Source organism: Diabrotica virgifera, chromosome 6 (assembly GCF_917563875.1).
Source record: "Diabrotica virgifera virgifera chromosome 6, PGI_DIABVI_V3a".
In the NCBI taxonomy this organism is placed as follows: domain Eukaryota; kingdom Metazoa; phylum Arthropoda; class Insecta; order Coleoptera; family Chrysomelidae; genus Diabrotica; species Diabrotica virgifera.
In genome coordinates, this window is record NC_065448.1 from 80491582 (window position 1) to 80506274 (window position 14693).

General features: G+C 32.0%; 1 protein-coding gene across 3 annotated transcripts in view; it reads right to left on the minus strand.

The window, feature by feature from the left end:
* Positions 1-999: 999 nt before the first annotated feature.
* LOC126886472 (uncharacterized) overlaps positions 1000-14693 on the minus strand; it is a 614879-nt gene continuing 601185 nt past the window's right edge. For 2 of the 3 annotated variants that reach the window (XM_050653424.1, XM_050653427.1), the window contains 2 exons: positions 11413-11502; positions 1000-1251 (listed from right to left, as the gene is read on the minus strand). In XM_050653424.1, coding sequence (XP_050509381.1) covers positions 1128-1251; positions 11413-11502 — 214 coding nt within the window. In that variant the 3' untranslated portion in view covers positions 1000-1127. The remainder of the gene's footprint in view (positions 1252-11412; positions 11503-14693) is intronic. The other variant, XM_050653425.1, reaches the window with a different exon arrangement.

Sequence of the window (14693 nt, forward strand, 5' to 3'; positions counted from 1 at the left end):
CCTACACTTTCTGCCAAGTATGATAAGGATACGCCAAATAGTTTTAAAGTACTGGGTACAAATAATTTTTAAATTTTAATCTTATGAATCCTATCATAAATTAATCAAAATAACTGTGCCGTTTCATATTTAACTTCAAATATCTCGAAAACTAATGACCTTATCGTTACCAATGAAGAGTATATTATTTACGCATAAAATATTGGGGAATCTAAAAACGGTACTAAAATAGTAAGTCCTCCAGTGGCGTATAATTTGAGAAGGGTCAACCATTCACTATCCCCTGTCGTACGCCTCTGGTAGTAGCTAGAAACGTTTGTTTATCATAATTTAGTAGGGTGTATAGTAGTCGCACTTTCTGCCAAGTATGAAAAGGATACGTTAAATAGTTTTAAAAAGGTGAGCAAAAATATTTTTTAAATTTTTAGATAAAACACCCTGTAACTCAGTAAGGGACCATATTTTATTTAAGTGATTTAGGTTAAATCTTCGTATTTTGTGCTAAGGTTTCTCCAGTTATTATATGGACAATTATTAATGAAACACCCTGTATAAAGAGAAGTTTTGGTATATACTGAAAAGAAGTGCGGTAGTACATTCTAAGCATATAAATAGAACGTTTAAGTACTGTAATGTAGTATATACTCAGTATCTGCTCTGCACATTCGCAATGGTAATTACGCTTATTCTCAGCATATACTTCTCCTGAAAAGTATGTTCTATGAATCTACTAAGAACATGAAATTGTTATGTGGGACGCTACTTATGCTTGCGTCCGAAGTCCGAAATGTTCCAGTCATATCCAATTTTCATTTTAGAGAATATAATACTCTAACAATATCAAAAAGTTGAAGTGGCATCGGGATATCCTGTTTGAAATCTATATAATTTTTTTTACTTTATGAGGAATTTTATTGCTCGTTCCGAAGATGTCCCTAAATGATATCTATCTTGTTTATTACCTGTCCCCTAATTTTAAAGAATATTTTTAATAACGAATTAAAAATTATTTAAATTATATTTGACAAATACCAAACACCATACATATATCATATATCTTCTATAAATACTTTCTTCTGTTTCTTTGGATTAATCGATGGTATTTTGGACATCAAAAGTAATTATCATTATTTTCTTCTTAACTCACCCGTACTTTTTGAAGTGGATATTTTATTTTTATACTCTTCTTCATTTTCATTTTCAAATAAATTATTTCTTCCGTGTTCCATTTGAGATACTGGTCGTCTGCATCTGGAATGTAAAAAATGCTAAATAACTTAAGCCTGTTAAAAAATTACGCAGCTAGTACGCCAATCACAGGAATATTCCAAGCTGTGGTTGAAAAATAGGTCGATTTCAGGATATAATTCAGGAGTTTTTGAAACCTGTCAGGTGTTGTAAAGGAGGATGCCAGGAATAACTTCTATTAAAATGATACCAACAATTTTGTGCGCTTTTTAATTTATGGCGTTTTTCATTTGTTAAATTTGAAATTTTAAAAAGATTTTTAATTTTGTAGCTTAGGATATTCATTTTAGAGGAAAACTTTTAAATAGAAAGTGGTAGTAAATTAAAAAACCTAGAATTTGAGGTATGGCAAGTTTAATTTCGCTAATACGTTATTGCAAAACAGCCTGCGAAAGGTACAAAACGGCCGTATTTTGAAATTGCATTATTTATTGTAAAAATAATTTTTATTTATTTTTAAGGCTTCAAAACGAAGATCTTTCAATACCAAACATAAAAAAATTGTAGAGCCCGATTGGTGAAGTTGTTGCTTAGATATTAAAACTTGTTTATCCCAAGGGGTCAAATGTCAAAGGCTATAACTTTTTGAAAAAAAAAAATCGTAGGGAGTTAATTTAAGATCCACTCTCCTTCTAAATACTTATATTTTCATATTCTGATGTAAGTAAATGCGTAAAACATTTTTCAACCTCTTATTTCGGGTTTGGAAATAAGGGGGCAAATTTCATTATAAACATTTAGAACTGAAGCCGCCCCTATACATCCTATCAGTTTCTAACTTGCAGATTATTGTTGCCGAAGACAAAATAATGATTCAAAACAAAATAAAAATTTTCTACAACCAACTGAGGCCAAGATAATTGTTTTTGTATTCTTAAATTGTAGTGGCTTTATTTATAACAAGTAAGAAATTTTTTCACAGTCATTGACTAAAAAAAGATATATTATTTTAAAATAAATAGCTATTTGTATAACAAGGGAGGAAAGTGTAACTTTTCCTCCCGAGAATGAAGTTTACTGCCCGACGCGTAGCGGAGGGCAGTAATCATTCAAGGGAGGAAAAGGCACTTTGCTCCCATGTTATACATATGGGTTTTCCACCTTCCTCAAATAACAAGTCATTTTTTCATTTTTACGTAATTTCTTTATGGAACTAACCAACAAAATTTATTAGAACTAAAACAACGAGTAGGTACAATATAAATGTCAACTGTCAAATATAAGTCAAATTATTAATGTAAACATTGTTAAATCAAAATAACAATTTACTGTTTTTTACCATTCTGCAAAATACAGGATGTTTTATAAATAAACGTTAAAATGTATAGATACTTCGTAATGGAAAATAGATATTATACAGGGCGTCAATAAGTTATATTTCATGAATGAAATACCATGACGTCACTTTTACTTTTCCTCCCTAGGGAGGAAAAATATTTTCCTCCCTAGGGAGGAAAAGTACAACTTTGCTCCCTACAATCAGGTCCAGAAAAGTATACTTTCGGTAGAGGTAGGTGGAAAAATTATTTTAAACGAAAATTACATTTTATTTTAAAAATGATTTTTAAAGTGTAGTGGAGATTTATTTTCCTTTACGAATGTGATTTATTGTGTCGGTTGCCCTTAGCAACGGTTAGGAACTTATAGTACATTGAATCACAGTTTTTGCTCCAAATTTCAAAGCATCGCTTGGATTGACATGAAATTTGGCAAACGCATACGCATAGATAACATGTCAAAGAATAAAAATGATATTGGGCTTCTGTGTGCTTTTGTCCTGGGGGTAAGTTTCACCCATTAAAAGTTGTAAAAACATATACGTTCAAAAAAAGTCGGGATATGAATAAAACGACTAATTTTAAGCAACTTTTGGTCTATAGCATTTTTTCATTAGGTTAATGTTTTCGAGTTATTTGCGAGTAAATACGTTCATTTTTCAACAAAAAAAAACACATTTTTAGACGGTTTTTAGCAAATAACTCAAAAAGTAAGTGTTTTATTGAAAAAAAACATTCTTAGCAAAATTATAGCCCATTAAAAATTAAAAAAAAAATAGTGTATGTATGCACTCGCTAGAGCCAGCAGAAGCAAAGTTCTAGCTAATGAAAAATAGGTTCATATCCGTCAAATTTCAAAGTGAATATTTCAACGTGAAATAACCAAAAAATGATGCACTTTTTGGAGAAATCTCATTAGAAATTTTTTAAAGTGTTTAACAAAATATTATTTTTTGTTTTTAAAAAAAGTAGAAACTAGAAAGTATCAGAAAAAAGCAAGTTATGCACAAAATTAAGTCACTTTTTTATTAAAAAGACTCGGGAAAGTTACCCCTAATTTCCACCGTAAACCAAATTAATCGTTACCGCTTCACAAGTTACTTTGTTCATGTATTATTTATAAGAACTGTAAGTATCATCGGTTCAAAGGGATTATTAAGGCTATGGGTACATAATTCGCAAATATTTTACGTGTATCCCTACTTTTTCTGTATTTACACGGTAAATTACGTGTAGTAAAATTCACACTGGTATGGATATGTAAACATTATTAGAATGTCATTCTACTTGAAAATGTCATCATTAATTTAAAGAGATGGGTTTTGAATGTTCTTGGGTAACTGTTATTTTTATAATTGCAAATTATTAATTCAGTTAATAAATGTGATAATTTTTTCACTAACTATGTATTCAGTGATTGTAATAATTTATTTGTACAACAAAGACTAATACTCAATCGAGAAAAGAGGAAAAGTGTTAAAGTGATTTTTTAATAATATATTGTTATGGAACGCTTACAATTTTGAACATCTTTAACAACAAAATACTTGGATCACAGAATATATTATCCTGATGTATTCTCTGCTAGGATCTTCCACAAATAATACACAATAAATAACTTTTTATTAAGTTCACGTTTTAAATCAATTATTTATCAAATACACTATATGTATATCAATAATATTTAATCAATAACTCAACATATTCCCGAAGCAATGTCAAATATTTAAAATTGTCACTGATTGTCAGTGTCTGACTGACAATATGTGTTGACAATATTATATTCAGCTGAGTGCGTTGTAAGACAAAGATAGATTTGGAAAAGATTACCACGGCATTGTGTTAATTTTTTTCGAATCCTGAGAAAACCAATAAATATTTTTGAAAAATTTAAACGCAGAATGAAAGACTAAATTATTACCGAGGGCCGAAAGTCCCTTAGAATAAATAAAAAGTTTATTTTGAATGGTGTATTTGAAATTAAAAATCACACTAAATTTTATCTTAGTTTTTCATCCCTGCAACTTATTAAAATAAACATTATAGAAGTTCTCAGGGACTTTCGGCCCTCGCTAATAACGTAATCTTTCATTCTGCGTTTAAATTTTTCAAAAATACTTATTAGTTTTCTCAGGATTCGAAAAAAATTAATCCCCATTTGAATAGCATTGAAGCCGAAAATACGTACCGATCCTCTTAACTGTTTTAATTTTTAATTTTGAAAAAAATGTTTTTTTTTCAAAATAACTTATAATTTATTAGTGTGACCAAAAATCACAAACAGTAAAAAAATGTAGTTTTCGCTTTTCTGAATATTTTGGATTTTTTTTGTAACATTTGTGTAATAATTTGTGTAATAATTTTTATGTAATATTTTTGGAATATTTTTTTTGTAAGGCAAAAATTGGTTAAGATATCGCTGTTCTAGTCCTTTATTTACTTTATTTTGAGTGTAACTTGCTTACTTTTGATATTACAAACTTTTTTAAAAAATAGATACACATATTTTTCTAAACACGTTAAAAAAGTTATAATAATTTTTCTACAAAAAGTGCAAGATTTGTTTGATTATTTCACGTTGAAATAATTCACTTGAAATTTGACGGATATGAACCTATATTTCACTAGCTAGAACTTTGTTTCTACTGGGTCTAGAAAGTTCATGCATACATAATTTTTTTCAGTTTTTAATGTGCTATATTATTGTTAAGAATGTTTTTTTTTCAATAAAATACTAACTTTTTGAGTTATTTGCTAAAAACCGCCTAAAAACGTGTTTATCTACTCTATGTCATATTATGTGTAAGTTTTTAGTTTGTGAAAACTGTCATTGTAGATAGCAGTGCGTGAAGTGTTTAAACTGTGCGTGAAGTAACAATGTATTTTAAATGGGACTTACTTTTTCGCACTGTTTTTAACACACTTTCATATAATCGAATATCCTTAACTTTCGCGTTGTCATGGTGATGGCATAATGAGCAATAAATTACGACAAAAGTTTTGACAGTTTTGTGGTTTGAAAGAAGTTAGAATTTTTAAATGTCAAAGTTCTAAAAATTGTAGAATTGAAATGAATTCAAATGACGAAGAGTTACAGTTTTTTTATTTGTTTATGATAGAGTAGATAAAATATTGTATGAAACTGTGCGTGAATTACTTTTTGCGAACTTACGCGATGTATAGCACTCGCTCCGCTGTCGCCCGTGCTCTAAATATCGCGTGCGTTCGCAAAAAGCATACTTCATGAACTGTTTCATAAATAACTATTTTTTTATTTGAAAAATGAAGGTATTTACTCGCAAATAACTTGAAAAGTATTAACTTAGTGAAAAAATGCTATACAACAAAATGTGCTTAGAATTAGACGTTTTATCCATTTCCAAACTTACTTTGAACGTATATTTTTTTCATCCCTTTTAAGGGGTGAAACTCACTCCCAGGGCAAAAGCACACAGAGGCCCAATATAATTTTTATTCTTTGACATATTATCTACGTGTTTGCCAAATTTAATGTCAATAGCGGTGCTTTAAAATTTGGAGTAAAACCGTGATTAAATGTACCTACTATAAGTTGCTAACCGTTGCTAAGGGCAACCGACACAATAAATCACATTCATAAAAAGAAATAAATCTCCACTACACTTTAAAAATTATTTTTAATAATTAAATGTAATTTTCGTTAAAAATAATTTTTATTTTAAGAAAATATCTTAAAAAGTCTTTCTTTAGTCAATAGCTGTGAAATAATTTCTTAATTTTTATAAATAAAGTCACTACGATTTAAGAAAACAAAAACAATTGTCTCGGCTTTAGTTGGGCGTAGAAAATTATTTTGTTTTCAATCTTTATTTTACCTTTAGCAACAATAATCTGCAAGTTAGGAACTCATAGGATGTATAGGGGCTGCTTCAGTTCTAAATGTGTATAACGAAATTTGCTCCCTTATTTTCAAACCCGAAATAAGAGGTTGAAAAATGTTTTACGCATTCATTTACATCAAAATATGAAAACATAAATCTTTAGAAAGAGAGTGGATCTAGGATTAACGCTGTACGATTTTTTTTTCATAAAGTTATAGCCTTCGACATTTGACCCCTTAGGAAAAAACAAGTTATAATATCTAAGCAACAGGTTCACCAATAGAGCTCTATAGTTTTTTATGTTTATAATCGAAAAATCTTAATATTAAAGCCTTAAAAAATAAATAAAAGATATTTTTACAATAAATAATTCAATTGCAAAAACTGCCATTTTGGACTTTTCGCAGGCTGTTTTGCAATAACCTATTAACGAAATTAAATGCAGGCTGTTTTGCAATAACCTATTAACGAAATTAAATTTGTCATTGTCATAGCTCAAATTGTAGGCTTCATAACTTACTACAATTTTCCATTTAAAATTTTTTCTCTAAAATGAATATCCTAAGCTGCAAAATTTAAAATCTTTAAAAATTGCAAATTTAACAAATGAAAAACGTCATAAATAAAAAACCGCACAAAATTTTTGGTTACATTTTAGTAGAACTTATTTCTGCCATCGTCCTTTACAACACCTGATAGGTTTAAAAAACTCCTGAATTATATCACTTTTTTCCACTAACAGCCTGGGGTAGTAGTTTTATAGCCATATCACAGAATATAAAACAATAATTGTATTTGTTTTGTGGCCATACAAAAATACTATGTATGTACTATTATAAGTATACGAGTAATACATACCTAATAAATATTTTTGTTCTTGCTCGTAAAGATCGGTTCGAAATATCGTAATATAAAATAATAAATAATATAATAATAATAATAAATAATAATAAATAATATGTTTTGATTACTTGGTGTATCTGTTAGATATTATGTGTTGTGTGAAACATACAGGGTGTTTGGTAAAGAATGGGCCATAGTTTAACCTTAGATTGCTGAGCTTAAAATAGGTGGATTTAAGCTAACTTACCTAAGTACGAAAGTTGATAATAACCGAAATACAGGGTGTCAAAGTTAAACATTTATTTTATTTATTCTTGAATATTTCCTGACAGGCATGGGATAACAACACGAAATTTGGTAAGCGGGAGTGTTTTGGGACAAGAAATCTAAATTCGCCACCAAAAATGATGTATTACCCAGAAATAATAGGGTACATAGGCATTTCAGCGCTCATTTAATACGTTCAATGTTTTTATCCCCCACTCTATATACTTTTTGAATCATAGCTTTTATTCTCTTAATGTATTTACTTAAAAAAGATATACTACATTCATCTCGCTAAATTCAACAGTTTTCGAGATAAACGCATTTTAATTCTGCGATACAACATAATATTTTCCATAATAATTGTAATTAAAAACACACACACACACACACACACACACTCACACACACACACACACACACACACACACACACACACACACACACACACACACACACACACACACACACACACACACACACACACACACACACACACACACACACACACACACACACACACACACACACACACACACACACACACACACACACACACACACACACACACACACACACACACACACACACACACACACACACACACACACACACACACACACACACACACACACACACACACACACACACACACACACACACACACACACACACACACACACACACACACACACACACACACACACACACACACACACACACACACACACACACACACACACACACACACACACACACACACACACACACACACACACACACACACACACACACACACACACACACACACACACACACACACACACACACACACACACACACACACACACACACACACACACACACACACACACACACACACACACACACACACACACACACACACACACACACACACACACACACACACACACACACACACACACACACACACACACACACACACACACACACACACACACACACACACACACACACACACACACACACACACACACACACACACACACACACACACACACACACACACACACACACACACACACACACACACACACACACACACACACACACACACACACACACACACACACACACACACACACACACACACACACACACACACACACACACACACACACACACACACACACACACACACACACACACACACACACACACACACACACACACACACACACACACACACACACACACACACACACACACACACACACACACACACACACACACACACACACACACACACACACACACACACACACACACACACACACACACACACACACACACACACACACACACACACACACACACACACACACACACACACACACACATGTCAAAGAAAAAAGTGATATTGTACCGATGTGTACTTTTGCCCTGGGGGCGAATTTCACCCCTTCTCGTGGTTGAGAAAACATACGTTCAAGATAAGTCCGTAATTGAATAAACTGACTAATTCTACACACTTTAGTTCTATAGAGTTTGTTCACTAGAGTCAATACTTTTCAAGTTATTTCAGTGCCGGTTTATCCTAACTTCGGGCCCTGGGCGCTGGCGGTTTAGGGGCCCCCCTTCATTGCTATTCGTTGTCAGTTTTTTAACAAGAAAGCACATGCATTAACTATAAAGGTTTATTGTAAAATCCATACAGTAATTTTTTTAAACAAGCAAGAAGAATAGCAAACGTAAAAAATAATCCAAAAAAATAAATAAAAATAGAAAGTTCCACAAAACAACACATGGCAAGCAAAAAAACATATTCTAAAAAATACATAAAGACAAAAATTAGATCATTTTTTTTCTTGACTTGGTATTCGCAAACTTCCATATAATATTATCAGAATTCAGTTTTTCCAGTTCTTCATTCTCTATATACTATATTATACAATAGTGATAATGCGTCTAGGTTTTTTTGACCCAAATTTGACCTTAAATATGTTTTTATTCTTTTTAAAGCCGAAAAAGATCGCTCACCTGACGCGTCAAATAAGAAAAAGTTGCCTTTACATCCTGGATGACATAAAATTTTTCATAAAATATGTTTATTCAAATTTTGGCATAACGTTACAAAATGGGTAATTTCATTATGCAAGTTCTCTTTGGTTTCATAAACATCGTTTTTATGTTTCTCGCATAAAGTATTAATTGACGTCTTAACTTCTTCTTTATCTAGAGTAAAAAAAACATTTAAAAGCTGATGTCACACCCTTGTAGCATTCAATTCGCGATTCTGAAATCAGCGACTAATTTTCTAGACTTCTAGACTCTAAATTTTCTGCGACAGCGATTTCTTTGTCACCGCGACTACAAATCGCAAGTGGAGTGCTAGCCTTAGAGGCCACTGTATAATGCCAAATTGCAATTTTTGTTAATCACTTTACTTTTGAATGTTTGAAAGGGTGTGTACTATTGTTTGCGTATATGTCATTTTCGAGAATAATCTATTCTTTATCTATAAATTAGATGTATGTACATCTATTTGTGTCTTTCGTTTAACTATTTTAAAAGAACTTATTTTGTTCCTATTTTAAAAGAGAACTTATTTTAAAGCCGAAAAGTGAGATATACCTATTATTATTTGGGCCCCACAATTCAAAATGAAATTATTAGAAACTAAAAAAACTCCGTTTATGCGATTATTTTGAATACAATTCGAGACATAGCTAAATCTGATAACTTTCTGTAGTTTTTGGAAAAGGGCCCGCCACAAACACTGACACGGGGCCCCTGTAGAGCTAGGCTACGCCACTGTGTATAGGCGTGAAGAAATGTAATAACAGAACATAGGCTTTTTATTGGCGTATCTGCGTATGAGGTTTTTTTCGGAGAATATATAGATTATTTAGCGTCTTCATTTTTTTTATAATTAAAAGGAACGGGCCCCTTCGGCCCCGGGCCCCTGGGCGCCAGCCCCAAGCGCCCAGTGGATAAACCGGCACTGAGTTATTTCGAGTGAATATGTTTAGTAGAAATATAGCTTATAAAAAAGTGAAGTGAAAAAATGGTGTATATACCAAGTCTGTAGACCCAGTAAGTCTGTAGAGCAGAATGAAAAGTAGGTTCTTATCCGTCAAATTTCAAATCAAATATTTCAACGTCAAATAACCAAAAAATAAGCACTTTTCGGGAAAAACTTATCGTAACTTTTTTAAAGTATATTATTATTTTTGTTTTTTTTTCTAGCATAAAAATTAAGTAGATATGTAACGCTCAAAATAAAGTTGGTCCCTTTTATGTTATTGGTGACACCAAAAATCTCAAGCAGTAAAAAATATAGGTTTTGCTATTGTGAGTATTTTGGACTTTTTGTTTTCCTAACACCAAAATTGGTTAAGATATGGCTGTTCAAAATTTGCACACACTTGTGATTAGTGACTCGTTTAGGCCCATTTAACTACAGCCTTCGAACGAAAAATAAGCACTTTGAACCAATGAATCTTATAGATCTTATAAACAATACATAAGTAAAATAGTTTGTGAAGCGGTAACGATTAATTTCATTTCGGATGCTAATTGGGGGTGATTTTCACGATTTTTTACAGTACACAAGTACATAAGTATATATCCCTGCAGCACGCCTCTGGTAACAGTGGAAAACTATCCTTTAACACTAGTTAAAGTAACCTAACATGTGTAATTTGTTTGTCAAGTTTGAACAAAAAATATTGGAAGGTGTTAAAATAATGGGCTAAAATCATGTTAGAATATTTGGAAATAAAACACTCTGTATCTCGGTAAGGAGCCACATTTCATTTAAGTGTTTTAGGTTAAATCTACGTATTTTATGCTAAGGTTTCTCCAGTTACTCTATGAACAATTCTTAATGAAACACCCTGTGTATCTAAATATAAGTTTTTAGTTCATTTACTTACTTGAGCTTTAAGCGACAGGTATTAGGAACGTTTTCATTTTTAAATAAATTATTTCGTCGGTTTTCCAATTGAGTTACTGGACGTTTACATCTACAATATAATCTTATTGAATACCACGAATATTCCACAATACAAATACAGAAATTAAAATACAAGAATACAAGAATATAAAATACAAGAATTCAAAAATTATATATCTGCCACATCTTTCACAGCAGAAGACGTTTCAAAAGAGGTGATACGAAACAAGCAGCCATAATTGTAGTCAATTAGCAAACGACAAAATAAATAATCAAAACATCAGTACACGGAGCAAAAGATCCAAGAAAAGCAATGCAGAGATAATTTATAATTTCTAAATTTTAGAAGAAAATAATAAGAAACATTAACGATATTCCTTAATGTACTTCAATAGTCTGTACAAATTATTGTATAACGACGGTAGAAGGTTAGCCGTTAGTCTTAAATTAAGATTTTAATTTATTCTCTATTTAAAAAGAACATAGTGACATGGAATATACAAACACATATTTCACCACCATAGAAGAATATTAGGAGACGGGATCTCCCGAAATGGTATAAAACATGTCTATTAAGCCAGCCATTTCATAAGGGAGCTGTGAGACATACCCCATATTTTTTTGCTATTTTATTGCTAATTTATTACGCAAATTAAAAATTTATTGCTTCAACCCCTTCAGAGAAACAGGTGGATATTCCAGCTTAATGTTAATCTAGAATAGCCAACATTCATATTTCTGGAACGAAAGTAGATAGAGGGTCACTTTCGGCAGCATATTTTATTGCTAATTAATTACTGAAAGACGGGGTGTCCAAGAATTTACAAACTCACCCCCTTTAACCCCTACCGCTATGATCATTCTCCGGATTTCACAAAAAGTGAAAATAACCAGTTTAAAAACCTAAAACCAACTGTGTATTTTTGGCTAATTAATTGCTGCAGGTCTACGCCAAAAATGAATCTTTTGCTTCCTTCTCTAACGTGCAACAATGGCTACTGCGGTTTAGTAAAGCTACAATACCCAACACCCTTATTTCAGGAACGAAAACAGATAGAGGGTCGTTTTCGGCGGCATATTTTATTGCTAATTAATTGCTGAATTATGGGGTGTACAAGAAATTACAAACTGACCCCGTCCAACCCTTACCTTTATCATCATTACCCATATTTCACAAAGAGCGAAAATAACCAGTTTAAAGACTTAAAATCAAGTGGGTATTTTTTGCTAATTAATTGCTGCAGGTCTACGCCAAAAATGAATTATTTGCTTCATCGCCTAACGTGCAACAATGACTACTGCGGTTTAATACTTAAGCTACCATACCCAACACCCTTATTTCAGGAACGAAAACAGATAGAGGGTCGTTTCCGGCAGCATATTTTATTGCTAATTGATTTCTTAAATATGGGGTATACAAAAATCTAACTCACCCCCTTCAACCCGTACTGTTATTTTCATTTCCTGGATTTTACAATAAGTGAACATTACCAGTTTAAAGACCTAAACCAAGTGGGTATTCTTTTGCTAATACATTTCTGCAGGTCTACGCCAAAAATGAATTTTTTGCTTCATCCCCTTACGAGCAACAAAGGCTACTGCGGTTTAGTACTTAAGCTACAGTATCCTACACTCATCTTTCAGGATCCAAAATCAAGTGGATATTTTTTTGCTAATTTATTGCTGACTGTATACAAATGCTGTATACAAGAATTTCTTTATTCACCTTCATAGTTATTTTAATATTCATTTAATAAAAGAATAGTTGGTGTCCTTCGATTTGAGCTGTTATTCAAGTATGTATTTTTGTGGATTTGGTCTCGAGTTATTAGTATGTTAAATAAGTGTTAAAAGGTGTATTGAACTTCTTTCACGGATTACAGCTTTGTATACTGGTAATTTTATGTATAGACGGAAGCCCTTCTTCTCCACTGGGCACACTGGTCACGTGCCCAGGGTCCCGCGATCGATTAGGGCCCCCTAATCTATACTCGATTACTTAATGATAACCGAATCGGCATCGGAATCTAAGCACGGAAAAAGTATAGCTGAAATATAAAAAAAATCTATATTTTGTATATAAACAAGAAATATCTTGCAATCTTTTTCTCATGAGCATCTTTCAGTGCTTCACAGTTTTTCGATTTTATTCTAATGCATTAAATTGTATGTGACAGAAAAAACGCACGTCGGTGATTACATTTCATCGGTGATATTTATGACATTTATTCTAGTTGTCAATAGATGGCGCTATAATCAAAAAAATATTTACGAATTATATAATATATCTACGAATATAATCTGTACAATATATAAGACTATATAGATAAAAGAAAATACCATTTTATAAATAATATAATAAACAAAATTAATTTGTATTTATGCCAAATTCCAAACAAAATGTGACAACTGTCAGATTTAACTAAAATGTCATGTCACTAAAATGTATATTATCACGGACTTACCTTTTTTTTATCATTTGTGACGCACTGAAAAATGCTCATGAAAAGAAGCATATACCCCATCTTTCAGTAATTAATTAGCAATAAAATATTGCCTTTTATCTACTTTCGTTCCTGAAATATTATTGTTGGGTAGTGTAGCTTAAGTATTGAACCGCAGTAGCTATTGTTGCTCGTAAGGGGATGAAGCAAAAAATTCATTTTTGGCGTAGAGCTGCAGCAATTTATTAGCAAAGGAATACCTTCTTGGCTAAGTCTTTAAACTGGTTATTTCTACTTTTTGTGAAATCCAGGGGACGAAAATAACGGTAGGGGTTGGAGGGGGTGAGTTTGTTATTGCTTGTATACGCTATATTTCAAAAATTAATTAAAAATAAAATATGCCGCTGCCGCTCGAAGCGACCCACTATCTAGTTTCTATTCTGAAATAGGAGTGTTGGGTATTGTAGCTTAAGTAATAAACCGCAGTTAGTCCAGAAAGCCACTGCGCATCCGCTAGGAAAAATATTCTAATTCGGATTTTTTGCACAATCTTACTCAAAAAGGACTCCTTTTAACAAATTTGCATGTTGCCAGGACCAAAAGGTGGTCAAAAATTATTTAAACGTTTTTTTTTGTTTTTTTCCTAAAATTATTTTTTTTGCATGGAAAAAAGTTTTTTTAGGTTTTTTGGATCATTTCAAACAGACAAGATCTTTAGTGACTTTTCTCTAAAAATGATAGTTTTTGAAATATAAGCGATTAAAAATTGAAAAATTGCGAAATCGGCCATTTTTAACCCTCAAAAACTATGTGAAAA